At 34.3% G+C, this 27,243-nt stretch overlaps 2 protein-coding genes across 2 annotated transcripts; one reads left to right on the forward strand and one right to left on the reverse strand.

Annotated features, from left to right (window-relative positions):
- The first annotated feature begins 13,307 nt into the window (after positions 1-13,307).
- LOC140893039 (protein argonaute 4-like) lies at positions 13,308-20,823 on the forward strand. The gene is made up of 23 exons (XM_073302112.1): positions 13,308-13,434; positions 14,892-15,152; positions 15,265-15,470; positions 15,554-15,778; positions 15,847-15,983; positions 16,085-16,182; positions 16,294-16,391; positions 16,523-16,691; positions 16,774-16,890; positions 16,969-17,076; positions 17,216-17,278; positions 17,366-17,479; positions 17,557-17,722; positions 17,796-17,908; positions 17,986-18,123; positions 18,723-18,853; positions 19,179-19,244; positions 19,344-19,407; positions 19,518-19,629; positions 19,757-19,830; positions 20,055-20,149; positions 20,243-20,274; positions 20,417-20,823. Exons 2-23 carry the CDS (start codon positions 14,919-14,921, stop codon positions 20,584-20,586), a joined length of 2,730 nt encoding a protein of 909 aa, XP_073158213.1. The 5' UTR covers positions 13,308-13,434; positions 14,892-14,918; the 3' UTR covers positions 20,587-20,823.
- A 2,111-nt stretch (positions 20,824-22,934) lies between these two features.
- LOC140889249 (CSC1-like protein At4g35870) lies at positions 22,935-25,933 on the reverse strand. The gene has a single exon (XM_073296961.1). The coding sequence runs from the start codon at positions 25,752-25,754 to the stop codon at positions 23,292-23,294; it is 2,463 nt and encodes an 820-aa protein (XP_073153062.1). The 5' UTR covers positions 25,755-25,933; the 3' UTR covers positions 22,935-23,291.
- Between the last annotated feature and the right edge of the window lie 1,310 nt (positions 25,934-27,243).

Consider the following 27,243-nt stretch of genomic DNA (forward strand, 5'->3'; position numbering starts at 1 on the left):
GATATGAATTGCAGCCTCAGATCAGAATGAATAAATTCCATTATGATTGATTATTTGATTGTGCTTGATATGTCCGAAAAGAAATATCAGATTTTGAAGAAAATGCACAACAATGAATTTGGGATTCATCCAATAATTGTTTTATCAGAAGATACAGCAACTAGATGGAACTAAATTAGTATGTTTTCGAAGTTAAACGTACAAAGAGTTTCTGATGAAGTTGCAAATCGTTGACCAGATTAGTTCAGTGATAGTTTAGAAACTCCAGAAATTGAAATAAGATCATGATTTGAAAGAGTAATTTGTGAAACTACCAAGATGAAGCCGTTATGATGTAAACATGCGGTAGTAAAAAACATATTGATTTGAGATTACTGTATACAATGGTCTTTCTGTATGATCCAATCACTGAATTGTGATTAGATTCGTTGCAATAAGAACAGTAAGCCACGAAATAATGTTTCAGATTGAAACATTGGGTTTACTATTAAATTATAATACAGATGATCCGAAGAATTTGAGTACTTTTTGAGGTAAAGGTACAGCATATTATCCTTGTATTGGAAGAATAGTCAGAGAAGATGAATAGAATTTTGAGAATGGAATTTTATCTGATATGATACCGATTATCAACAGTTCTGAATACGTTGAAATCTGTGAATACAACATAAACTCTGATTACGAAATAATCTGAATAGACTAATCAGATTTGTGGAATACACGTATGAAATGTGAATAACAACTATCGATTCAGATCTGTGAAGAAGATAGAGATATGATGAATTACAGGAATGATTAAGATCAATTGTCAGGATTAAGACTTTAGATTTATTCAACAGATGTGGCATCGATTGATTGATTGATGTTTTGATAGTTGGTTATATGTGATTGCATTATACCATTTGTCGATTGATGGATTATCTGAGTTGATTTTTCGGATATTGAGACTATTCTCAGAACTTTGATATCTGATTCGGTATTATTTGTCTTGATGTGTTGCCACTTGATGATTATAATTCCTGTGATAGCTATTGAGCCGATTTTGAGATAATGTCATGATGATATGATGAAAGAAAATCCGATTTCTTTGTGTTGAAATGTTACTATTGAAGTATATAATATCAGATCAAACATGATTTGTCGATATCAGATCAGATTTGATTTGAGGAACACAAGGATGATGAATATAAATCTGTATGGAATGAAAACAGAGAATTAGTATTGAAGGATAGATATAACTTCTGAAGCTGAAAATGAATAGTTAAGCAGAAAAGTATTTTTGAAACATCATTCAATTCAGAAGTGAAACAGAGCAGCGTTGTTTTACTGATTTAGAATATGAATGAGAAGACTGATTTTGAAGCGATGAACAGAATAACAGTGTAGATTTGTTATATGTTCTATGCATGGCATGGAATAATATAGAGAAAGAAACAAGTTGACACTAGAACTGAATTTTCACTGACTGAGATGTCAGATGGAATTGATGATTTGATTGAACGATTTAATCTTTTCAGCTTGATATGATGGATCTGATTTGTTCCACGTATCTATGTGAAAGAAGTATCAATCGATTTTTCCTACGTGCGTTAATCCGGTGAGATAGATATTGAAAAGATTCTGAGTTAAGTCGATTATTCGACAGATCCTGGATTGAGGAAAGAAACCACTCAGAAAGAATTCTTATCGGTTAATAAAGTACACGAAAATAGAAACAGGTTCATAGAAATAATCTGATAAGAGATGAAGAGAGGAGATATGAAGATCATAATTGAATGATTGAAGTAAGAATAACTTCAGATAATCATTCAGTCTATCAGACTTGATATTTGGATTGACTACGATTTCGAGGACGAAATCATTTCTTAGAGGGGAGGAATTGTAAGGCCCGAAAATATTAAATTATTAATTATGAGATTTGAGAATTAAATTCCATATTATGGCTAATATTGATTTGAGAAGTTATGGAAATGATAGATTTAATTTCCGAGCTGGAAATATTTAATTTGAAAATTTACGGGTTTTGAGATTTAAATTCCGGGATTATTAAATTAATTTATGGAAATATTTGAATTGAATATTTTTGGAATGCAAGAATTAAATTCTGAGTTCCGAGAATGAAAGAGGATTTAATTCGAGGGTGAAATTCAAGAAAGGACCAATTTGCAAATATAGAGAAGTTCAAGGACTAAAATGTGATAAGTCTAAAATTATTTAATTTTGATCCGAGATTATTTAATTTGAGAATATTTCGAGTTTTGAATTAAATTCTTATATTCTTAAATTATTTAGGATTGAAATTGAATTAAATCGCTTGTTTGGGGACTAGTTTGCAAATAGTAGAAACTTGAGGGACTAAAGTGAAATTTCCTTGAAAGTGGCTTGTTATACGTATAAGAAGCATGGAAAACATCAGAATTCTTCATCTTATCAGAAATGAGAACAGAGGAGCCGAAGTTGTTCCCTTTTTCTTTGAATTCGATTTCTTCGAAACCCCGTAACTTTTGATTCGATCGTCCGTTTTCGATTCCGAAAGATGTTCTGGAATCCTTGCGACAAGGGCTTTGATTTTATGTAAGTATTTTATTATCTCGGCATGTTTTGAAAATTGATATATGGCAGAGATCAGATTATGACTTTATGTTTGTGTTTTGAGTTCGTATGCCGTTCAATATCGAAGCCGGATTGAAAATGAACTAAGGAACGAACTTGTTATGATGTCCAGCTTGTATTTGATATATTGAGCTGCTGATATGATGAATTGAATTATGAATTCAGCTGATATAAGTGATACGAATGATTGAGTTGATTAGAAATGAATTCGATACCGAGTCGGTTCCCGATTTTCAATCGCTACGCCGCCGGTTGATGTTTTGACTTCGTTTTGATAGCCTATAACTGAGTTGAGATAGTTGTTTAGATGTTATGAATGTTATGGCATTTGTATTTCTCGATTTCAGTTGAGTTTCGAAGGCTAACGATTCACGACTCCAAGTTGTATCGAATAAGAAGGAGTTGAAGTTTGAAATGATGTTGATTGAATCTATATTGATGATTTTGATTCAATTCTGAAATGATTGAATAGAATGAGGTTTGATATACATGTTTTGATGATATGTTTCAGAGTTTAATAGGAGACTATTGACTTAAGAATCTCAACTTGAAACCGAAGAAGAAGTGATCAAGATGGAAGCGAATGTGAGTGAAGATGATTTATGTTTGAATGATCAGATTCTTGTAGGCGTTGTTGTTGTACTTTCTATTCAGATGTGGAACATCGTCAACTCGATAATGAAATATATAATGACGACATCGCGAGTCAGGGACTTTGAAACTCAAGAACGACTATTCTTGAGTTATCCCGAACAAATCACATACTTGTTTAAGTACTTGTTCTTGAGGTAGAAATTATGTTATTGTCGATCCATCACAGGTAGTGGATTTTTATTGCTTTTGATATGATTGTATATTGAGTTGATTCTATGCCAAGGTTGCGGTTAACCTTATTTGGGAGTCGTTTACGAACTCGTTAGATGGATATCCATGTCAAGATCGGTTACGAATCTTGATGGCAATGAAGTCATAAGAATCAATTCTTGAGATAAGCGCGCTATATAAATTGAGTCTTGATTTGAAGTTTTGAGTCGATATATGCGTTATGTTTATTCTATTCTTGAGTTGACATGTTTAGAGTTGATATGAATTTATTTAACGCATTTATATATCGATTATACTGAGAATGATTTCTCACCGGAGTTTATCCGGCTGTTGTTTTGTTTTGTATGTGTGCATCACAACAGATGGGGCAGGAGCTGGTCTGAGATGACATTGACAGATTGGGAGCGAGACTTAGCACGTGAGGACTCGGGTTTATAGCTGAACAAATATGTATTAGAGTACATCAAACCTAGTAGAAGACTTGAGACTTGAAGCTCACTTATGACTTTAGTGTAGCTTATGATTTAATGCCTTTTATGTTATCTGTTTGATGTAAGAATCGCATGATTAGATGTTCAAGTTGTTGTAAATGAATATATGCATGTTCCTAGATATTGTAGCATGCTTTTGATCGATTTGTATTGAGGTTATTTGAGATGGTTCCAAGTTTTGATAGCAAAAATCAGCAGCAGATTTCGAGCAAAAGTTAGCTCGCTCGATCGGGTGAAAGTTACCGATCGAGCGAGGCTTGTGATTCTTGGGCAGAAAATGTGATTTTTATTGCCCGCTCGATCGGTATATTTTGCCCGATCGAGCGAGGCCAATGTTTGTGCAGACCCGAGAATTTGATATTTTTGCTCGCTCGATCGGCTGACTTTGCCCGATCGAGCGAGGCTCTGAAATTTAAAAAAAAATAAAAAATATTTTTCTGCTCTTGATTTATTATTCTTTAATTGTTTGATTAATTGTTTAATTAATCATTATCTGCCCTAAAATGAGATTAGCAACTCGAGGTCCCTACAAAAACACCTATGAGACGGTCTCAATTGTCATTTTTTTAGACGGATCTTTTATATGGGTTATTCATTAAAAATTATTATATTATATGCCAAAATTATTACTTATTAATATAAATATGGGTAGGGTTGACCCGTCTCACGGATGGACCGTATCACAAGTTTGTTACTCATGGATGATATATTGTTGATTTAACGAACAACTTGTTCATCAAGAAAAATACATAATATATACATGTATTATTTTCGAAAATAAAGCCCTAATTTATATATGCAATAATTCGGCCACCATCTCTAAATGACTAAATCATATAAGATTTTGTGTGGTGTTTTCTTGCCTGTTGAAAATCTCAATGAAAAACTTACTCCTTAATCTCTAGTACGAGTTTGAAGAGAATCGAGCAATCCAGTCGTGGACCTGATTCGAAGATTGACGAAAAGTGTTTTTCAAGTTGATTGTTCGTGGGGAGTTATAACAAGATAATTTCGGAATAGTTGGTGTCAAGAGAACTATTCACTAAAGGTATGAATTCTATAACACCTTATGTATATTGATTAAACCATACGAGTGTCCAATTGCATTGAATGTCAAAATAAAAAAATTTAAACTTTCGTCGCGTCTTGAACACGAGAAAAACGGTACTTCAACATTGCCATGTGTAATGGTCCGGTGCGTCCCATCTCTCTCGGAGGCCCGCAACCATTTTTGCTACTCATGGCCTTCTCCCCACCTGGCTAGAGGAGTTTTTGCCCTCCTCAGGAATCGAACCTTGTACCTGCAGGCTTAAGTACAAAGTTTTCTGATCTCTGGTACCTTTCTGTGCGCAATGGGTAAACATCCGAATTAACACTGTCATACCCTGAGCCAAGGCCTACTTAAGCGCGGCCGCACAATGAACTCATTATCAACTACTTCGTATAGGTTGTCGCATTACAAAAATGATTAATTCAAGTTGATATAGAATTACATTAAAGTCCAATATAAACCATTCCTACCTCTTCAATTCTTCGAACAATGAACTCCTATAACAACTGCTTCGTATAGATCGTCGCATTACGAAAATGATTAACCTAAATTAATATAGAAGTTTGTTGCCCAATATAAATCATTATTAACTCTTCAATTATTCCTATGTGGGATAGAGAACATCACAATTAATCACCCCCTCCTTTAGAACGCGACATGACCCTCGATATATCCACCAGCACCGAGAATCTATAAGCGGCTCCTACAGGTTCAAGAGGTGGCTCCTGTGTAGCACGACATCATAATCACCCCTTACTCGGAACATGACACCCTCGTCGCGACCTGACCCTCGATCCACCAACACTGAGAATCTGAGGTGACTCCTACATGTTCAAGATGTGGCTCCCGTGATGTAGCACTTTGTCCCGCGGGTTCAATAGGTGAGTCTCATCCACCTAGCATTTTGTCATGCATACCACTTAATTAGTTCCCGAGGTTGGCCAGCTTTGTGACCGTATCCGATACCATTCTGTCACACCCCAAATCGAGGCCCGATCAATCACGCTGCACATTGGGTTCATATAGAAATTACTTTGTATTCGTCATCGGTTCACAAAAATGATTAACTCAAGTTGATATAGAAGTCCATTGAAGCATATTATAAATCATTCTTAATTCTTCAATTCTTTTCACGTGGGATATGAATATCATAAACGCAATACCCTACGACCACGTTAGTCAAATAAATCGCACTAGACAAACTCTATGAACCAGGTGTTTTTGTTTGATTCAGGACTAATTTAGAATCCATGTATATCATCATTTAACTAAAATATCCATATTCAGCGAGAACGAGTTTGAAAATCACATAAACCACGTTAATACAAACATATGAGATATTAATACGCTCTCGTAGACATAATTGTTTTAATTGGTAATTGTGAATATTGGTTCAAACATCTACATACAATTCTAATATGGATTATTGCTTTCAAGTACATGTAGTTCTAATGTGGACGCTACTTCAAATCTTGAACCCAAGATTTCAAAATACCAATATCAAATTGCACGCGTTGTGTGCTTATACACTGCGTTTTTGCGTATATATTAGGGATGACAATGGGTCGGGTCTAAACCCGACCCCGCATTAAACCCGCTCCGACGGGGTGGGTCTAAACCCGCCTAAGCGGGTCCATAAGCGGGTCCGGAGCGGGTCTCGGGTTTGGCCAAACCCGCCCCGAACCCGTCCCGCCATAGTATATATATATATATGTATATATATATATATATTTAAAACATACATTTATAATATATATGTAATATTAATAATATATAATTATATTTGTATACTAAATAATTAATATTTTATCCATAATTTGAGTATATAATATTATTGGATTGAAATGAATTTTTTTTATTATGATATGTTTAGTATAAAAATATATAATTATAATATTTTTTGGCTAATAATTATTAATTAACTACAATTTGATACATTTTAATTTGTGAGAATTTTTTTTCTTAAATATTATCAATATATATTTGAAATTAAATTTAATGATTTTTTTTAATTTTAAAACATTTTAATTTAATAAATTAAAATTTTTAATTTTTGACAGGTCCAACGGGTCTAACCTGGGGCGGGTCCAAAGGGAGGCGGGGCGGGTCTCGGGTTTAGCCAAACCCGCCCCAGACCGTCTCGTTGCCATCCCTTAACACATATCGTGTACACGTTCTCGTTCATGTACCAAGTACCAACTTGGTGTGATCTTACACTTAATATAATAAAAGAGATAGAAGAGATTTTGATTTGTTCGTTTTGATTTATTTTGTAAATGCTTGACTTTGAGTGACGTTTCTAGAAAATCGAAACAAAAATTTCATTCGTGTCAAGTATATACATCTGTTTGTTTTTCCAAATTAGTGCCGGATCCACATGTTATGTAGTCCGGGTGGTCTATTTTTTTTAATATCAATTTTATAAATTTTTAGATTAATTTGATATTAGTCCGGGTGACTCGATTATAAAAATCAAAGTATTCTGTAATTTAAAATTTTAGTCTAGATATATTTTTAATCATAACTCAGCTTTTGTTTCAAATAGATTTAATCATTGGAAAAATAAAATTTACAAACAAATTTCATATTTTCCCATGTTTTTCCTTTAAAAAACGGTTGCATGTTTTTCAAGTTTCAAGAGTTAGTTTGTACATTAAAACTGTGAAATATTAAAAATCGTTTAAACAAATAAAACATTTTTAATTGTTTATATGCATGTTCTTTATCTTTATTTTTGTTTTATTTATATCTTTCTATTTTATTAAAGTACATGGACTCTAACAAACTGATTTCCAATCAATTGGTGTAGCCTTGGAGAATATTACAAGTACACCCTTACGATTTAGTTCACAAGATGCCCATACCATTTAGATAAGTTAGTCATTTACGAAATACCCATTATCCCTTAAAAAACCTCATCCCACTTTAATCTCCGCTCAACGCCTCATCCCACATAAATCTCCGCTCAACACAACATCTTCTTCCTAGGTTAAGCGCTCAATCTCAACGCTTAGATTACTGCTTAATTTAATTTCTGTAAATTGTTTATCTCTACGCTTTGATTTACGGGTTTTTTTTCGACTTTCCTGCCCTAACCGTTTACAAAAACCGAAGGTAAGTGCTTCGTCTCTCTGCTCTACTTATGTTTCTGCTTAATTTAATTTATGCAGATTTTTTATCTCTAGTTATTTTTTCCCCGACCTCATATCTGTTTATGTTCCTTTCTTCCTCTTTTTGATTTGTTCTCAGATCGTGATATCTATTGATCTTCTTCTCAACGCATCAACGGCTAGGCCCTAGCCGTTTAGAATCACCAAAGGTCATCACTTTGTCTCTATGATATGCTTACGTTCTTTTTTTCATGAATTTTTTCATCAGATTAATAGAGGTGTATGGATGAAGATGTTAATTTGTATACGTGGATTGTAAAATTGTACAATGGATTATAAAATGGAAAAATTATTCTTCTGGTCTTACACTTCGATGATTTTTTTGTTTCCCATCTTTCATTTTATCAAACTTTGAATGACCGGTGTATAAAAAGTAGTCAAAGCTAGGTTTGTGTGTGTGTGTATGTGTCTATATATATATATATATATATATATATATATATATATATTTGGATTTGTGTTTAAGTGATGTGTACATTAATCTATTTCACACTTTATTATTTGAAATTTTGAAAGATGTCATAATCACGTTGATCTTCACACTTTATTATTTAGAATTTTGATATTTTAAATTAAACAATTGTTTTGTGCAAAACATTTTCAATACAAATATATTAATGTACACGAAATCTTTCAAAATTTTAAATCTGATTGCGTTTCTTCACTATTTATTATTTGGAATTAACGAAATCGTTCAAAATTTTAAATCTGATTGTGTTTCTTCACTCTTTATTATTTGAGATTTTCATATTTTTAATTATATTATATTTTTATTCACACTTTATTATTTGAAATTTTTATATTTTTATTAAAATTGTTGTTTTGGGAAAAAACGTTTTCAATAAAGATTTTGATACTATGTTTGTCGATTTAATAATTTTTCTATCTATAATTTGTTTTCATTCATTTGCGTTGTTGTTTTCTATATTGTTGCAGGTAGTAGATAAATGGATATGGAGCACAAGAAAATTTTGAATTTAACTTCGAAATTTGAAACATAAGGATGTTGTCATTTTTTACAACAAGTTATACACTATTTAAAAACTATATATTTGAAATTTTTGTTGTATATTCACATAACCTCTTGAATATTAGAAATTTTCATTCGTGTTAAGTATATACATCTATTTGTTTTTCTAAATTAGTGCCGGAGCCACATGTTAGGTAGTCCGGGTGGTCTATTTTTTTAATATCAATTTTATAAAATTTTAAATTAATTTGATATTAGTCCGGGTGGCTTGATTATAAAAATCAAAGTATTCTGTAATTGAAAATTTTAGTCCAAATAGATTTTTAATCATAACTCAGCTTTTGTTTCAAATAGATTTAATCATTGGAAATATAAAATTTACAAACAAATTTCATACTTTCCCACGTTTTTCCTTTCGAAAAGGGTTGCATGTTTTTTAAGTTTCAAGAGTTAGTTTGTACATTAAAACTGAAATATTAAAAAGCGTTTAAACAATAAAACATTTTTAATTGCTTATATATATATATGTTCTTTATTTTTATCTTATTTTATTTATATATATAATATAATTAAAATCAAAGCCTATAAGCTAGAAATTATAACTTCTAAATTTTTTTTTATCGCTTCAATCAAACACTACAATTTTTAACAAAAAATATTATTATAATTTTACTCAGTTACTTGCACCAAAATTCCAGTGAATGTATTTCATCTCTATGTAAATTAAAAAGTCTTATAATACTTGACATTTATAAAAAATTACATGATTTAACTAGAGTAACGTGATCTTTTGAACACGTACTCATGCTTTCTTGTGAAATCTTGCTCGAAAATACTGTCATTTATTGCTATGAAACAAGATTCCATCGTTTGTGGCTAAAATTTCGCAGATTTCAAACTCGAACTTGATCTGTGGTATTAAAATTTATGGGTTAGTTTATGCTACATCGGGAGTGCTTCATCCCCTAATTCAATACCATTAAATCATGTGGGTCCCTTGCATTTTTATGAAAATTGACACGTGTGTGGATGATCTAATTAAGGATGTATTAAACGGATTTGAAAAATATTATAGATCAACGATAGACTAGTTTTGTACACTCAAATATAATACTATTCAAGCTTTGTTTTTTTAAATCGTGCAATTTCTATAAAAAAAAGTCAACATCTGAAATACTTAATTTTTATGGGTGTAAAACATGTTTTTCAATATTTCTTACGAGTTTTAAGACAAATAACTATTTATTTTTCAAAAAATAGTGCATTTCATATTTTTACTAATCTAACCAAACGAACTATTAGAAATTGCTACTATACGTGGGAAATGGTGAAACGACCCTAACTCCATAATTAATAAATAAATATGCGAATTTTTTTTTATACTTACTAAATAAAATATGTACATATATGCCCATACATATATGCACAGAATAAAAAGATTTAAAAATAAATAAATAAATAAATAAATACTTAAATAAAAATGCATTCTTTAAATAAAATAAATATCTGAGTCAAACATTTAATTAAAAATACTGCATAAATAAAATGATTAAAATTTGCGTGCACTGACAATATTCAATAAAATATTCAAAACTCACAACCACTGAAAAATAATATAAAATGTGTAACGTGCTGACATAATCAAAAACATGCATGTGACTCAGACATCTATCACGGTCACGGGGTCACTGCATGTCCGCTCATACATCCTCGCCTCCGGTGGGTACAACCTCATCCTCAACGTACTCACCTGCACCATAACAGTGTAGTGAGCCTAGAGGCCCAACATGCTAACATAACAAGGGTTTAAAATAATTTAAAACAATTAAATACTAATACATACATATACATGAATGAGCATGCTTGAAAATTTCATAACATATCATAACTTAACTTAAATAACATAATACATAAACATTGTTGAGCAATTTATTTTCTAACATCGCATGGTTGTATCCGTAGTGTAACCTTAAATCATACATTAAATACTGATCAGCGTGGAAACCAACGTACGTGGCGGTGACGAATCACCTCTTAAATTGGCAGTAAACTGCCCTTCAATAGTTCACATATGGGGACGAATCCCCCCTTAAATTGTCACACTACTTCAACTTCCAACATAAAATATTTTATTATTGCTCAACCTTAAACATTTAATTATGCATAAAATTATTTCATGAATGCATGTACTTAATTAAAATGTGTGTCCTTCATATATATTTAATTTAAATTTCTTACTAACATATAAATATTAAAATAACTTCAATGCATAAAAATAATTAAATATATAATCAGGACACGTGCAATTTTCTCATGGATGGTCCTGGACTGCTGGCCCTAACACTCAAGCCCATTTACTTAAATCTGGCCCATTAACACTGAGACTGACCCAATAACATATTTAAGCCCAATAAAAATTATTCTAAGCCCAATTAAATAATTAAAGCCCATTAAAGCATTATAGGCCCAATAACAACTTAAACTGGCCCAATGGGCCCAAAACCCATAGACTGGCCCAATAACTTTTATGGGCTCAAAAGCCCATAAAATTAATGGACTAACTTAATTAAAATTTTAAAAGCCCAAATAAAATTATTTGGGAGTCCAAATAATTTTATTTCAAATTAATTGGCCCAAAAGCCCATTAATTCATAAAATATTTTAAAAATAAAAAGACTCAAGCCCGGCCCACCAAACCCGGACCCGGACTCACTTAACCCGACCCACGACCCACTGACTTGACCCGGACCCAAGAACCCGACCCGGACCCAGCCCTAACCCTAAACCCGAACTCACCTCTCCTCTCCTCCTCGGCCGCCGCGTGCAGCAGCCCTTCTAGGGCTGCTGCCGCCCTGCTCCGGCCACCCCTGGCCGGAGCCCCGCCGCCCAGACGTAGCCCACGTCTGGGCGGTCCTAACCTAGCCAAGACCCCAGCCCCATGCAGCCTGAACCGCCAAGGCCGAGCCCTCTTCCTCGAAACCCTAGCTGCGCACCCCATGGAGCCGATCGCCTCTTGGCTTGATTCTAGGCTCATTTGGCTCGAGCCCCTCGAGCCACTTGAGCCTAGACCCACCTTAGACATCCTACCAACCTTGACCAGCAGCTAGAACGATCCATGGCTTGAAAAAAAACGTGAACATGATCAACAATTTCAAGCACCATATGCATACCTCAAAACCGATAGAATTTCTTAAAGAATCATAAATAAAAAAAAAATCGATGCATACACACACACACTATAACACTGATATTGTACAAAAATAGAGAAGAAATCATGCCTTTCACCGTAAAAACGAAGAGAAAACGAGCGTGAGACGATTCCGGGACGACGGGGGCGATGACAACCGACTTGGACCTTCAAAAACCGAGGCTATGGTGTTCTTTCTTGTGGGAAGCCGATGAAGAAGATGATGGAGAGGGGAGGGAGGCGGCTACTAGGGTAATCGGTTAAGGGTTTGGGGTAGATTAGGTTAGAGTTTTTATTTTAATAAAAATAGGTTTTTAGGATAATTAAAATACATAAATAAGGGTTTTTAAATTCAAAATATATAAATTAAAACTCTAACTAACAATTAAAATCTGATAATAAATTTAACAATCCCGAAATACATAATTAAGGGAATTTTAAAAATACTAAAAAGTCAATATTTTGGCTTATTTTGAATAAAAATGGACTCCTAAAATTATATAAAATTAAATACTAAAAATTTTGAGATAATAAAACTCAAAATAATATTTTAGGGTTCTAAAAAGGCTCATGAAATTAATTGGCTAGAAAGTTGTCATCTCGTCCATCTACGGTCCCGTCTATGCGATAAAATAATTAAAATACTAAAAATCATAAAAATCACTAATTATGGGTTAAATGCTTAAAAATAAATTAAATCATGCACAAATAATTCACATAATTATTTAACCCATAAATCTAAAATTTAAATAATTAAATATCCTAATTATGCATGCAGATTTACGTATTTAAAATATCGTGTGTTACAAATGGACTACTAATTTATATCACAACTGGGAAAAAAAAATCTACAAAGAGTTTTATCTGAATCAAATATGGAAATCTAAATTAAATCTAAGATGGAAACTGTCTGGATAAATGGATAACATTAAATGAAATGTAAAATGGATTTTGATATAAAATGACAAAACAATCCTCCAAGGATCGTGCACACGTACGAGTGGGACGTGTGGGAAGGACATTCATTGTTTATATCACCAAAGCTGATAGTCTTCACTCCCTTAACTGCTCTGTCTTCTCTCTTCTCACTGTTGTGTTTTGCTTCTGGTCTTCTTCCCCAAACAGAGGTCTGAAGCGGCTCCTTTTTTAGGGCTTTATCACTTGATTCTGCTCTTTTAGCTTTTTTTTTTTTTTGGGTTTTGCAAGTGCTCATTCCACCTCGTGTCTTGATTAGGATGTTTACTGGAGTCACATTTGGGGTTTTTTGGGCCCTATTTTGTGTTTGACTGCAAATGAGTGATGGGTTTGTGTTGTTTCTTCGTTTTATGTAGAGATCTCGGTGTATTGGTGTTGTATTTTGCGATTTTGTTTGGTTAATTTGGACCCGTTGTTCAATTTTAAGTGGGTTTTTCTTTTTTCAGTGTTGAAGTTTCCAGGTGAAAAAATTGTGGGTTCGCCGTTTCTCTCTCACATTCTGTATGTTTATGTTGGTGGGCTGCTGTTTTATTTTTAATTTCTCTGTGTTATCCTGCTTGCATGGTTGTTTTTTGGCTAGATGTATGCCGATTAGGCTCATATCTGATCATAAGTTTCATATTCAGCTTGGTCTTTTGTGTATTATTTATTTTTTTGCTCGTTTAACTGCCTCTTTTTTTTTTTTTTTTTTTGCCTCATTTTGGTTCTTGTTTCTTGACTATAGTCTACAGAATAGCTCCTTGTTTTTCATTTGGTACATTCGATTTGAGTATGAAAAAAAATGCTGTCACTTATTTTTTACCCAGAAGAAGTGTATCGATCTGTTATTTTGTCTTGTATTTTGGCATACATTGATTTCTGACGACCAAATGTAGTATGTGCATAGCAAGAAAATGCGTGTTTCATTTTGCATTTGATTTTGTAACTTTACTCACAAGTCAAACGTAGTTTGTGATCTATTATTTCTATTGCGACTCTTTCATATATTTTTTTGGAATTTATATCAAATTGCATGTGATCCTTCTTGCTACTCAAACATGATATTTTATTGGAAAGATGCTCTCAGAACAGAGTAATCTGTTCTTAAACTTTAGACAATGTTTTAGGTTATCAAATTATTATGGTTCTTTATGTCCTCACTCGTCACCTTATTATACGTCTATTAGCATGCCCTTTTGCTTTTCCTGTTTGACGGACTTACATGTCCTGTCATTCCATGGACACGTGTAAGATAAACTTGCATGTGTTTTTGGTGCAAACATGCTTTTAGCTTTAGTTCTAGTATTTTTAATTGACTATCTGTTAGAGTTTCTCCACTTTCTAGGGTTTCAATGGCCGATAATTGTTTACCTGCTTGATAATGCTACGCGATGAGTGAATCATTGAAACTTGAAAGGACTCTTACTCTATTTGCTGAAAGTTTTTGCTGGCTTCTTCGTCAATTTAATGTTCATTTGATTTTTTGTTAAGTAATTGATGCAGTCATCTACTCTTAGCTCCTCTAAATAGTAATTTCTGGAGAACTTACATGGATTTGTTTTGTTTAAGCTACCAAAATTACGTTCGAGAGAAAATTATGTCTAATGCTTCTTTCTTTCCTGGTGTCTAGTGTGTCTGACCAACCCGCTATCTGGTAATGGATCCCTCTGAACAAGATGGTAATGGAACTACAGAATCTCTACCACCACCTCCTCCTATTCCCGAAAACGTTACTCCATTCATGGCTGAACCGGGACCAGCGTTGAACAAGGTTATACGTCATCCAATGGCCAGACCTGGCCGAGGAAGCAGAGGGAATAAGGTTCCTATTCTAACCAACCACTTCAAAGTGAATGTCAAAAGCATTGACGGCTACTTCTTTCACTACAGTGTATGTCTACTGAAATTTTTTTTGTCTATCCATTTATTAATTCTCTTAGCTTGAGTGCTGACAAAGTCTCACCGTAACATGCCAACCCTCATGTCTCATTTTCAACGTGTAGGTTGCCCTCTTCTATGAGGATGGACGTCCTGTTGATGGTAAGGGTGTTGGGCGGAAGCTACTTGACCGAGTTCAGGAGACTTACGAATCAGAGTTGGCTGGTAAGGTATTTGCTTATGATGGAGAGAAGAGTCTCTTCACCGTCGGCCCACTTCCGAGGAACAAACTCGAGTTTACTGTTGTGCTTGATGATGCGGCGTCAAGTCGGTATGTATAATATCTTGTTTTTTATATAGTTTCCTTCTGTATTTTATCGTGTCTCTTTATGTCTGTTGGTTACTTGTACCAAGGAACAATGGCAATGCCAGCCCTGGAGGGCATGAAAGTCCCAACGAAAGTGACAAGAAAAGGATCAGGCGTTCCTACCATTCGAAAACCTTTAAAGTGGAGATAAGTTTTGCGGCCAAAATTCCTATGCAGGCCATAGGGAATGCTTTACGTGGCCAGGAATCTGAAAATTCACAAGAAGCCTTGCGGGTTTTGGATATTGTTTTGAGACAACATGCAGCAAGGCAGTAAGTCTTGAATGATTGTAAGAATCTAACTGAATATATTATATATCTTACTGTTTGCTTCTTGTTAGGGGTTGCTTGTTGGTTCGTCAGTCTTTTTTCCACAACGATCCTAAAAACTTTGCTCCTGTGGGTGGTGGTGTCCTCGGTTGCCGAGGATTTCATTCAAGCTTCCGGGCCACCCAGAGTGGCTTGTCTTTGAACATTGGTACTAGCTGTGACTGCCTTACCCTTCTGAGAGGAAATTCCATTGATTCCAAATTTTCCGCAATTAATTTTAACCCATGGCTGGTTGTTCTGTACCTTCAGATGTGTCTACCACCATGATCATCCAACCTGGGCCTCTGGTGGATTTTCTCATTGAAAACCAAAATGTGAAAGATCCCTTCTCTCTTGACTGGGCGAAGGTAAGGACAGCCTTTATTATCGATTTTACATTTGGAATGAAATATATTGACTTTATTGAACTCGAATGATTGATTTTATAACATAACTTTTCCATGATCCAAAAAAACCAGGCGAAACGCACCCTTAAGAATTTAAGGGTGAAGACCGTTCCTACTAACCAAGAGTACAAAATCACTGGTTTGAGTGAGAAGCCTTGCAGGGAGCAAACGTATGCTTCCTCATTCTTCTAAAATTTTCACTATATATTTAGAACTTTTCGGGTCCTGTCAGGCGAAGTTTCCTTCCTTGATTTGCATCCCTCACATGAATTTAACGCATTTACTATCTGAAATCTTTTAGGTTCACATTGAAGCTAAAAGCTAGGGACAAGGATGGTGAACCACAGACAACAGATGTGACCGTCTATGACTACTTTGTCAACCACAGGAACATTGATTTACGTTATTCGGCTGATTTGCCATGCATTAATGTCGGAAAGCCAAAACGACCAACATATATCCCAGTTGAGGTGAGGCTATATAACATCCATTGATTATTGGGAAAAAACCATTTTGTAACAATTCATTCTTGACCTCTGTTTTGTGTATTAGCTTTGTTCCCTGGTGTCATTGCAACGTTACACAAAAGCTCTTACCTCCTTTCAAAGAGCTTCTCTAGTGGAAAAATCACGGCAGAAGCCACAAGAGAGGATGTCGGTTCTGAGTAATGTAAGCTTCTTCCTTTCAAAAAAGCTCTCTAAGATGTCATGAACGCTCACTCGCTCAGCTTCCTGTTGGTTGTGGCAGGCTTTGAAGACCAATAATTATGATTCAGAACCAATGCTTCGTTCTAGCGGAGTTTCTATTTCAAGTAGCTTTACTCAGGTTGAAGGGCGAATTCTGCCACCCCCCAAGGTGCATGTTTAACGATTTGGATATTACTGATATTCAGTTTGAGTACTGAAATAAACATCTGTTGATTGGGACCTTGGTTTGTTGTAGTTGGTAAAAAAAAAATCCCGCTGGTACTGACCACGTTTACTTGTGATTGCAGCTGAAAGTCGGTAATGGAGAAGAGATGTTTACTCGCAATGGAAAGTGGAATTTTAATAATAAGGTGTACCGCATACTTGTGTTTTTTTAAAAATGTCGAATGCTCTTTTCTCATCACTGTTCCTTAAGGAGGGTCCTCATGTTTCAACAGAAATTTATTGATGCGAGTAAGATAGAACGCTGGGCTGTTGTGAACTTCTCAGCACGCTGTGACGTACGCGGCCTGATCAGAGATTTGACCAGAATTGGCGAAATGAAAGGAATTGTGAGTTCTATTCACATCTTTTTGAACATGATAGTTTCTGCAACAATTATTTGTATATTCTTTTAATTTGCATGCAGAAAGTGGAAGCTCCGTTTGATGTTTTTGAAGAAAATTCGCAGTTCCGACGTGCTCCACCCCTTGTCAGGGTGGAGAAAATGTTGGAAGAGGTGCAGTCAAAGCTTCCTGGACAACCAAAGTTCCTTCTCTGCTTGCTTCCAGAGCGGAAAAACTGTGATATCTATGGTGTGTTTGGATAAATATCTGTAAACTTTGTCTTGAATAGATATATTCTAACACATTCTAGAAAAAATTTAAGGCCCATGGAAGCGGAAAAATTTGTCAGAATTTGGAATTGTTACTCAGTGTCTCTGCCCCATGCGAGTAAACGACCAATATCTAACAAATCTATTGCTAAAGATAAATGCAAAGGTTTGGTATTATGTGATAATAAGTTTCAGTTTATAAGCTTTCTTAGATCTCTTCTTGACTCATTTTCTTTTTGGCAGCTCGGTGGTTTGAACACTAGTTTGGCTGGTGAAATATCATCTTCTCTTCCAGTGGTATCTAAGATTCCCACTCTGATTCTGGGGATGGATGTATCACATGGCTCACCTGGGCAATCTGATATCCCATCTATTGCTGCGGTTAAGTCGATTTCTCACTTTTCCTGTGCTAGTCTTTCGACATGTAATTTATTTCTGGATACACGATTGTTTTCCTCGATCCATGAACATCTTTGTCTTCATTTTAGAAAAGAATTTTCCATCGAATAAACAAAAAACGAAGAAACAAAAATAAACTCAGTATTTCGATTTTAATTTTCATATCTAAAAACTCATTTTCTCATATCATGGTAACTATAAATTTTAATTCGAATTTTCATCGCAGCAGTATTTTATTCTAACATTATATGTTCACACTATATCATAAATTTTAAACGTTTTCAACATCACACACTATTGAAAAATCAGCGAACATTTACTATCACAACATCACACGGATAATGATTCTTTTGTCATGAAAAACTGGACAAACACTCTCATGATCTAGCCGCTAAGTAAACTGTTTCTGCTTTTATGAGCACCACGGAGATACGCATGCCCCAACACATTTTCAGTCATTTATTTTCCCAAAACAAATGTCTGAAAAAGGTAAAAGTGAAACCAGACATAGTGACATACCTTGTATTTTCCTTTCATGATATTAACTTCCAATTCTGACCTTGTTTCAAAGAATTCTTTAGGTTGTTAGCTCGAGGCAATGGCCTTCGGTTTCTCGTTATAGAGCATGTGTCCGCACTCAATCTCGAAAGGTTGAAATGATAGATTCCCTATTCAAGCGTGTGTCAGACACTGAAGATGAAGGCATAATTAGGTGAGGCTTATGAACTATGTGAATAAGACAAACCCCAGTCCTTTTCTGTGGGCTGTGGGATCTTGAAAATTTTATTTCTCAACACATCCTCACAGTCCTCCCCAAATTGTTTTTTGACTTATTGCATGTTATGCCTCACTATTAAATAGTTGTAAAGACACTTGGTCAATTCAATTTGATTTGATGATTTCGCATTGTAATCTGCAAAACAATCAAAGACCATGTTACCTTTTCGTATACTGATCATAACAATCTGAAAGAACGAAGATTTAGATCATAGATAACTAAGATCTGTAACTCCGGTTATTGTTTTCTTCAATTCCAGAGAACTTCTGGTGGATTACTACACCAGCTCTGGGAAAAGGAAGCCCGACCAAATTATCATATTCAGGTAATGCTTCAAGTCTTGTCTTCATGGCAAACAGATACAACTTGATCTGAAAATATTAAATAATGAATCTACCGGGCTTAATTTGTGCAAAATTTTCAGAGATGGTGTCAGTGAATCACAGTTCAATCAAGTCCTAAACATCGAGCTGAACCAAATCATTGAGGTCTCTGTTCTGACTGGGAGATCATTACAAAGGCCAAATAAACATCTTGTTCTTTTGATTTTCTTTTTTAGAAAATAATCAGGTGCGAAAATCTTCCTTTTTTTTTGCAGGCATGCAAGTTTCTTGATGAGAAATGGTCTCCCAAATTTGTGGTAATTGTTGCACAGAAAAATCATCACACTAAGTTTTTCCAGCCTAATTCTCCAGAGAATGTCCCCCCTGGTAGTTATTTTTGCCTTGAGGTTTCTGTTTAGGGGATGCAATTTCCTGAATTGCCTAAATTAACGCCATATCGGAAATGATGGAAGATTTGGATTGTGCTGAACTTTCCTTTGTCCTGAGTATGCAGGGACGGTGATTGATAACACAATTTGTCATCCCAAGAACTATGATTTTTACTTGTGCGCACATGCTGGAATGATTGTAAGCATTTTTAATTCTCTACTATCTGTCTCAAAGCCATATGCTGTTCAATTCCGAAAGTTGTTTCATGACTGGAATCAGTATGATAAAATGATCTTAATCATGCGTGGCCTAAATGAGTATGCCAACAAGATTAATTTGGAAATGGATTCACTAGTGCTTTCAGTTTCCCATGGAGTTACGTTCATCAGAATGTACTCATTTATCCGAGTGAATACTTGCAGGGTACGTCCAGACCAACCCACTATCATGTTCTCTTAGATCAGGTTGGTTTCTCCGCTGATGATTTGCAGGAACTCGTTCACTCACTGTCCTACGTGTAAGTGGATTATCCATGACCACCAGTTGTTGACTCCTTAAAACTGCTAGTTTCCAGTATATTTTCTAAAATTTTCTTTCATCTGTACTCCAGGTACCAGCGTAGCACAACTGCTATATCTGTTGGTAACTACTCGAAAAATAACAAATTCTTTTCTCTCTCTCTCTTTTTTTCCCATTTAATCTTTCATTCATTCTGTCATACCAATTTATCATATTTTATAGCTTCCATATTCTTAAATAAATTCTATCTCTACTCTTTCTATAGTTGCACCTATATGCTATGCGCACTTGGCAGCCTCTCAGTTGGGGACTTGGATGAAGTTTGAAGAGATATCAGAGACATCTTCTAGTCACAATGGTGGTTCTGCAGCTCCAGCTGTTCCACCGATGCCTAAGCTACAGGAGAATGTTCGCAACTCGATGTTTTTTGTATAAAGTCATTCTCTGGGGATACTAGGTAACATTCACGACAGTATCTTTGGACCAAGTTTATGATGTAGTTTTTCGTTCAGACTCAGGTTAATATTATGGTTTGCTGTGCAACGCAGTTGCTAGCTGACAGTCTGGTCTATGTATGCGCTGTTCCTGCTTTTGTTCAAAACAAGCAACTAGTCGTGTGTTTTCCCTTGTATGTAATCATGGTTTTCCTTGGTCTTGTAACTTGTTTTTTTTTGTTTTTTTGTTTTTTTTTTTCCGTATTTTGAGTGTTGGACATGGCATCAAAAAAAATGACGAAGTTGCATCGACATAGGACAAAAAAACAACTAAAAAAGGCAACGGTTGAAACTCTATTTTGAGTTTTGACAAGTTAAAAGGGATTACACATTCTTATTTAACCATAAATCACTTTCCAAAACTGTAATTTATTTATTTATTTTTGGTTGTTGTCCACGTTCTAAACATGTGCAGGCCCTTAAAGTGGAAAGAGAATATATGTTTTCTCAGGGTCAGGATCCCCTACTGTGGGATCCCAGTAGGGGGTGCTGTGGAGGTTTTCCTAATTTCCTCCACAGCACACGTCCTTTTCCTTCTTCTTTTTTCGTTTGTTTCCTTTTTATTTTTTTCCAAGTTTTTGTTTTGGTTTTTTTCATTTTTTTTTTCTTCTTTTGGTTTTGTTTGTTTTTTCTTTCTTTCAAGTTTTTATTTTTTTTTATGCTTTAACTCAAGTTACTCAACAAGTTTCTTTTTTCTTCTTTTTTCCTTTTTTTTAATAAAAAAATTGGCTTTTATTATTTTTTAATTTATCCAATTTTATTTCTTTTTACAAAAATTGTAGGGGTGGCAAAAATTCTCAACATTCCGACCTTTCCTGAATTGCATCTCATTCCTGTTCCGAAAAAATTTCAACACAACATTTTCTCGAACCGAGTTTTTGTGATTTTCTCGTTTTGATTGATATTGGGAGAAGGATCGGGAATAAAACTTTATTCCGACAAGATTCTCGATCCGTCATCAAATAATATTATAATATATTTTATTAATAGATTGAGCTAAATATTATTGTGTTTCAACTCATATAACAATTAATTGTCAACTTAATTCACATAATAATTATACGATACACCGTATGATGTTATTCTTTTAACAAAAAAAAACTTGAAGCATTATCATTAATATTTTAATATTATATGTTTTAAGTCGAATATTTATTTTATATTTATAAATATAAATTTATAAATAGTATTTTTTTAAAAAAATAAATAATCACTCTTTTTTTGTGTTTTTTGAACGAAATCTTGAAAATGAGAAAAAAAATCGGAATTTTTCCTCCCTACTCGAGGGATCCCGAATGTTCACGGTCCCGAATATTCAGCTCCCGAAATATGTTGGGTTCGGAATCTTGGTCATTTTAATAGGCGGATAAAAATACAATTTCATAAATAAATTTATTATTTAATTTTTAATAAATATTATTTGCTACTTATAACTAATCTTTCACAATTAAAATAATAAAAAAATTAAATTTTAAAAATTTCAATTGAAAAGGGTAAAAAATAGATGAATTGAACATGTAGAAATTGGGGGCGAATTTTTTTTTTAAAAAAAAAGGATAAAAAAATTTTTGAAAAGGAAAATTGGATGAGTTAGAAAATAAAAAAGCCAATTTTGATGGTTTTTTTAAAAAAAAACAGAAGAAAAATAAAAAATACAAAAACTTGGAAAAAAATAAAAAAGGAAACAAACTAATCCGTTTTCTCAGGGAAGATATGGGTGAATTTGAATCTTTTAGGTGACGGGTAATTTGAAATACTTTCTACCTGGTTCCGATTGGGTAAATTGCATTTTTCAAAAAAATAATTAAAATTTAATATTCTTTTCAGATTCTGTGTTTCAAAAAATTATGTACATTTATTTGCTCTAGGGTATTTTACATATGATTTTTATAAACACAAGTTTTAAAAGATCATCAATTTTATTTTGGGTATTTGTTCTAATGGATTTTGGGAGCTAAATGCTGCTATTGACCCGGTTCCAATTTTCACAGATATTTGGATTCGATATACTTGTCGTAAAGTAACCTGTGAAACTAAATATGTTTCCAAGGTTTAATAAGATATTCGATCCAGTTTCTGTAAAATCTCAAATTATAAATTCATTGGAAAATTTGCACTCACACGGGGTGTGAGAAAATATAATATTATACATATATTTATTTATTTTTAAAAAATGTTTTGTTTAGAAAAGTAGAACAAATAATTTGATATGAATGCCATATTCCAAAACTAAAATTTATTCTAAATAAACTTTATACTAAAAATTTAATAATTGAATATTTTCCGCACTCAGATTGGCCCACAATGAATGCACCAACTCCTTTTCTTTTGCTAGAGACGTTTTATTTTCCCCTAACCAATCTGCCAGGTGATATGGGCTCCTTGATCAAAAGCTTGACGATACTTTTGTTAGTTTGAATCATGATGTTAACCAGAAGCCTTTTTTTCACACATTATAACCCTATTTTGGCAGCACAAATATCGCACCAAGTTTTCAGGCCCCATGCCATCACTAAAGATATTGGCCACACACATGCCATAGACCCTCAAAAGTGCTATCCCTGCTTTGATTCAAACCCACATGTTGGAGCAACACAAGAACACCATCACTTTAACTAACACAAACTTCTACTGTTTAATGTAACATCATACATTACAAGTATCCCATTCAAATGTGGGCCGCGAAAACACCTCGTAATCTAGGGATCCATGTATTACGTTGTCAACACTCTGTATGCCTTGCAATACAGCAGGCTGAAACACATCGTGATCATAAGGCAAAAGCTTGTACATTACTAATAATGCGAGTGTGAATATGGCCTGAAGCTTTGTGGAGTCTCCATGAACTGAGAAGAACAAAAGCATTGATAGAAGGAACAAGTCGACACAAAACCTCATTATACAAAGTACGGTATCCATCAACCTTCCGTCGTTTCCAGCAGGAAAGCCTCGAACTCTGTACACAAATAGGAAGTTGTATTTGTCGACTACGTATCTATATCCAAAATAAACTGCACCAACCGGAACTGCAAGAGGGGAGAATGACGAATAAATGAGGGTCAGGGCGAAGATTGTGAGATTAAAGGCGTAGTATTGTGCAAAATCAAATGCTTGTTTGGGAACTGGAGATGTCTGGCTCCTGACTGGAGGGTACTCGGACAGATCATGCCCAGAATAGCGTGTTGCTGTTGGAAAGGAACCGTTTGAGTGTGTGTTTTCGCCAACCAAGACCTCGGATATTCGTTCACCTAGAAGGGGTCTCTGCAGGTTATCTATGTCTTGTTGCAGGGGATAATCTTCTATTCTCTCGGGTACTAGCTGAAGCATGTCATTCTTTCGAAACTTCCGAAGATTATTTTTAATCCAAGGTATTGGAGACAGTAGGTCAAAAGATATACCCAAGAAAGTGCTTGTAATGAGAAATGCAAGACAGGAGAGGCATGATTTTGACAAGAAAGAAGAACTCAGATATTGTTCAATCCGTTTGCAATCTTCTCCATCCAAGTAACACCTGCTCATTTTCAAAATAGCGCTTTCTAAAGATGACTCGACCAAAGCCCTCAAGAGAATGAGGTTCACCAGAAAAAAGCACACCATCTTTAACAATGCAGCCCTTTGCTCGCTAGACACAGTAAGATGACGTTCAAACTTCGAAAGGTATGAAAGAGCAGATGGAATCACCAGATACATACTCACAAAAATAATAACATTGGGCAGAAACTGAAAAAGTATGGCTATAATCCAGCTCGAGCTCTGCAACCATGTCAACCACAGCTGAGCATTATCTATCGCTTCTGCATTAATAATTCTAGCTGCACTCTTTATGGCACTAATTACGGCGAGTGGAGAACTGAAAAACAAAAGCAGCAACAGCAGGAAAGTATTTACAATCACTCTCCGCAGTTTTAAAGAAAATTTTGAGGATCCCAAATGGTTCCAATATATGTCACTTGCCAATGGAGCTCTTTCCACTTTCCATTGGTTTCTTTGGAGTTGCAACTCTGTCAATGAGAAGAACCTCCCAACCCGCCTCCTCTTCTCGGTCCGAAAATCCTGCACCGCCTTATTAGCAGTGTAAACATCTTTGAATACCACAAATGCAACCCCAGCACCCCTTGCTCGTCCCTCTTTATATACTGCCATTTCCATCTCCATTTGAGCTCTCGACTCTTGCAACTTCCTTAACCTATCCTCGTCTGAGAAACCCAATTCATCAACCACCTTGTACCACAAATCCTTTGCTCTCCTCCAAAGAAACTGACACCTCTCCAGCAAACCACTGTTCTCCCTTCCATCATCAACATATTCACTCTCATTTGTCAAGCCCTTGGCCTCAATTGTTGCCACCAATTTGGAGATCTTCTCCCTCACCCTCGTCAAATCTGTAGCTAAATCATCCAAAGCACACAAATCCATAGGTACGACCACTTTATAAATCTTACCAGGGTACTTATGCTGAAAATACTCCAGTAGCGGAGTGTCATTAAAGCCTAAAGTTTTTGGAACTCCATGAACCATGATAGTAAAAATTGCACTTGAATGTGAGCTAGGATCACTTGGATTTCCATTCCCATCTCTAAACCTCGTTATCCTCAGCCTACTTTCAATCACATTTATACCATAATGGACCAAAAAAACAAGGAAAACGACAAAAATGAAATGCACCCAAAGCAAACTAGAACCTTTAACAATATGATTTATCGTAGTCTTGGAAAATTCATCGGAAATAGCAGCCCTGCCCAAACAAATATTCACGGGCAGCATAACCACGACAGAAAGCGCGGCGAGAAAGAGGAGAATACCGAAGCTGCCCCCTTCAATTAGGAGAAACTGGGCCGCATCAGCACCACAGTGATGCGAAATCTCGACGCTGGTGGCATGCCACACAGCAAGAAGCTTGGAGGCTATGGCCGTGGATCCCGGCAGCCGGCGGTGATCGACGCGAAGCTTGACGAAGACAAAGATCAATAGGCAGGTGATGGCGCCAACCGCCGAGATATTGAGCAAGTACTGCATGTTCCCGTACCAAGCGTTGTCGAAAGCTCCGTCGCCATCGCCGGGAGAAGGCGGCGGGGAGAGGGTTGTGGGGGATAACAGAGGTGGATCCATGTGGTTGATTTCGCGAAAAAAATATATAGAATTTCTTATTCGAATCCAACAGCAAAAGGACTTATGTGAATGGAAATTGGGTGATCGATATTTAGTAAATATTCAATTTTGATTTTTCCCATCGTCGCATTAGCATTCTAGGGCAAGGGTTTAGACTTTGGAGAGCCAACGACCTCTCTCCTTTTAAAGCTTTAGCCATGATAATTATTTGAAGTTTAACAGTAATATAATATAGAGTTTTGCTGTCAAAAAATAAAATAAAATAAAAAAATATATAATATAGAGTTTTGATATGGGCACGCAACTTGCTATGGAGTTGTTGTTTATGTAGTTTTTTTTTTCAACGGAATTATTGTTTATGTAGTTGTTTATGGTAGTTGTCACTTGTCCATGATATCAAAACTCATACAATATTGTAATTTATTCAAAATAAAATAGTTAGAGGGTGTTTGACTAAACTTATTAAAAACGGCTTATAAGATGAGGGAGCTTATAAGCAGCTTATAAGATGAGAGAGCTTATAAGCTGTTTTAGGAGCTTATAAGTTGTTAGGTCTTATTTTAAAAATAAGCTTTTAAAGTGTTTGAATAAACTTATTTTAAAAAACTTAAAGATGTTGATGCGTTTGTCTTTATAAAATCTTTTTATTGTCAAAATTACCAAAAGGATATAATAATATGAAGGTGAAGTAAATATTATATATATACAAAAATAATTTTAAAATTTTATGATAAATGTTAAAATTTTAAAAAAAAACTATTTTATATTTTAATTTATATAAATCTTACACTATGAATTTTTTTAAAATAATATATGTATTATTTTAAAATTACTCAATAATATCTTGATAGTATAGCCTTTTTTTTTTTAATTATAAGAAAATGATAGAAAACAATTTAAAATTATATATATTATTTTATATTTAAATATATAAAAATCGTATGCTTTGATTTTTTTTAAAAAATATTTAATGTTAAAATAGTATCTCGATAGTTTAATCTTTTAAATTATAAAAAAATTATAGAACAAAACATTATTTTTTTGACCGGAAACAAAACATTATTTTAATATATATAACAAATTGATAAAGAAAACTGTAATTGAATATATTATGAAATTGAAAAAAAAATATAAAACGATAATATAGAAGGATAATAGTGGGAAACAAAATATTAAAATAAGATATTTTCTTAAAAAATAGAGGTGTATCTATTTTTTAAAAACAATTTGTAAGCTGTCAAACAGCTTATTTTCAGCTTATAAGCTGTTTAAAAAAAAAAAATCAAACAGTTTTGGTCTGTCTTTTGGAAAGCTTAAAAGCTTCAAAAAAGCTTATAAGCTGTTTTTAAGAGCTTAATAGCTCACCCAAACATCCTCTAAAAAATTTAATAAGATAGATAATTGATTATAAGATCTGTCAACCCAAAAAAAATAAATTACCCTCTCTCAAACAAAAACGAGATGCAGAAAAAATTGCAAAAGAAGTGAT

Source organism: Henckelia pumila, chromosome 3 (genome assembly GCF_033568475.1).
Source record: "Henckelia pumila isolate YLH828 chromosome 3, ASM3356847v2, whole genome shotgun sequence".
Lineage (NCBI taxonomy): Eukaryota > Viridiplantae > Streptophyta > Magnoliopsida > Lamiales > Gesneriaceae > Henckelia > Henckelia pumila.

What these genes read in the sequence shown, in the direction of transcription:
- LOC140889249 (XM_073296961.1), bottom strand. Translation starts at nt 25,754, where the DNA reads ATGGATCCACCTCTGTTATCCCCCACAACCCTCTCCCCGCCGCCTTCT.
- LOC140893039 (XM_073302112.1), top strand. Translation starts at nt 14,919, where the DNA reads ATGGATCCCTCTGAACAAGATGGTAATGGAACTACAGAATCTCTACCA. An exon ending in AGACAACATGCAGCAAGGCA is followed by an intron (nt 15,779 to 15,846) that starts GTAAGTCTTGAA and finishes GCTTCTTGTTAG; the next exon opens with GGGTTGCTTGTTGGTTCGTC. An exon ending in CAACATATATCCCAGTTGAG is followed by an intron (nt 16,692 to 16,773) that starts GTGAGGCTATAT and finishes TTTGTGTATTAG; the next exon opens with CTTTGTTCCCTGGTGTCATT.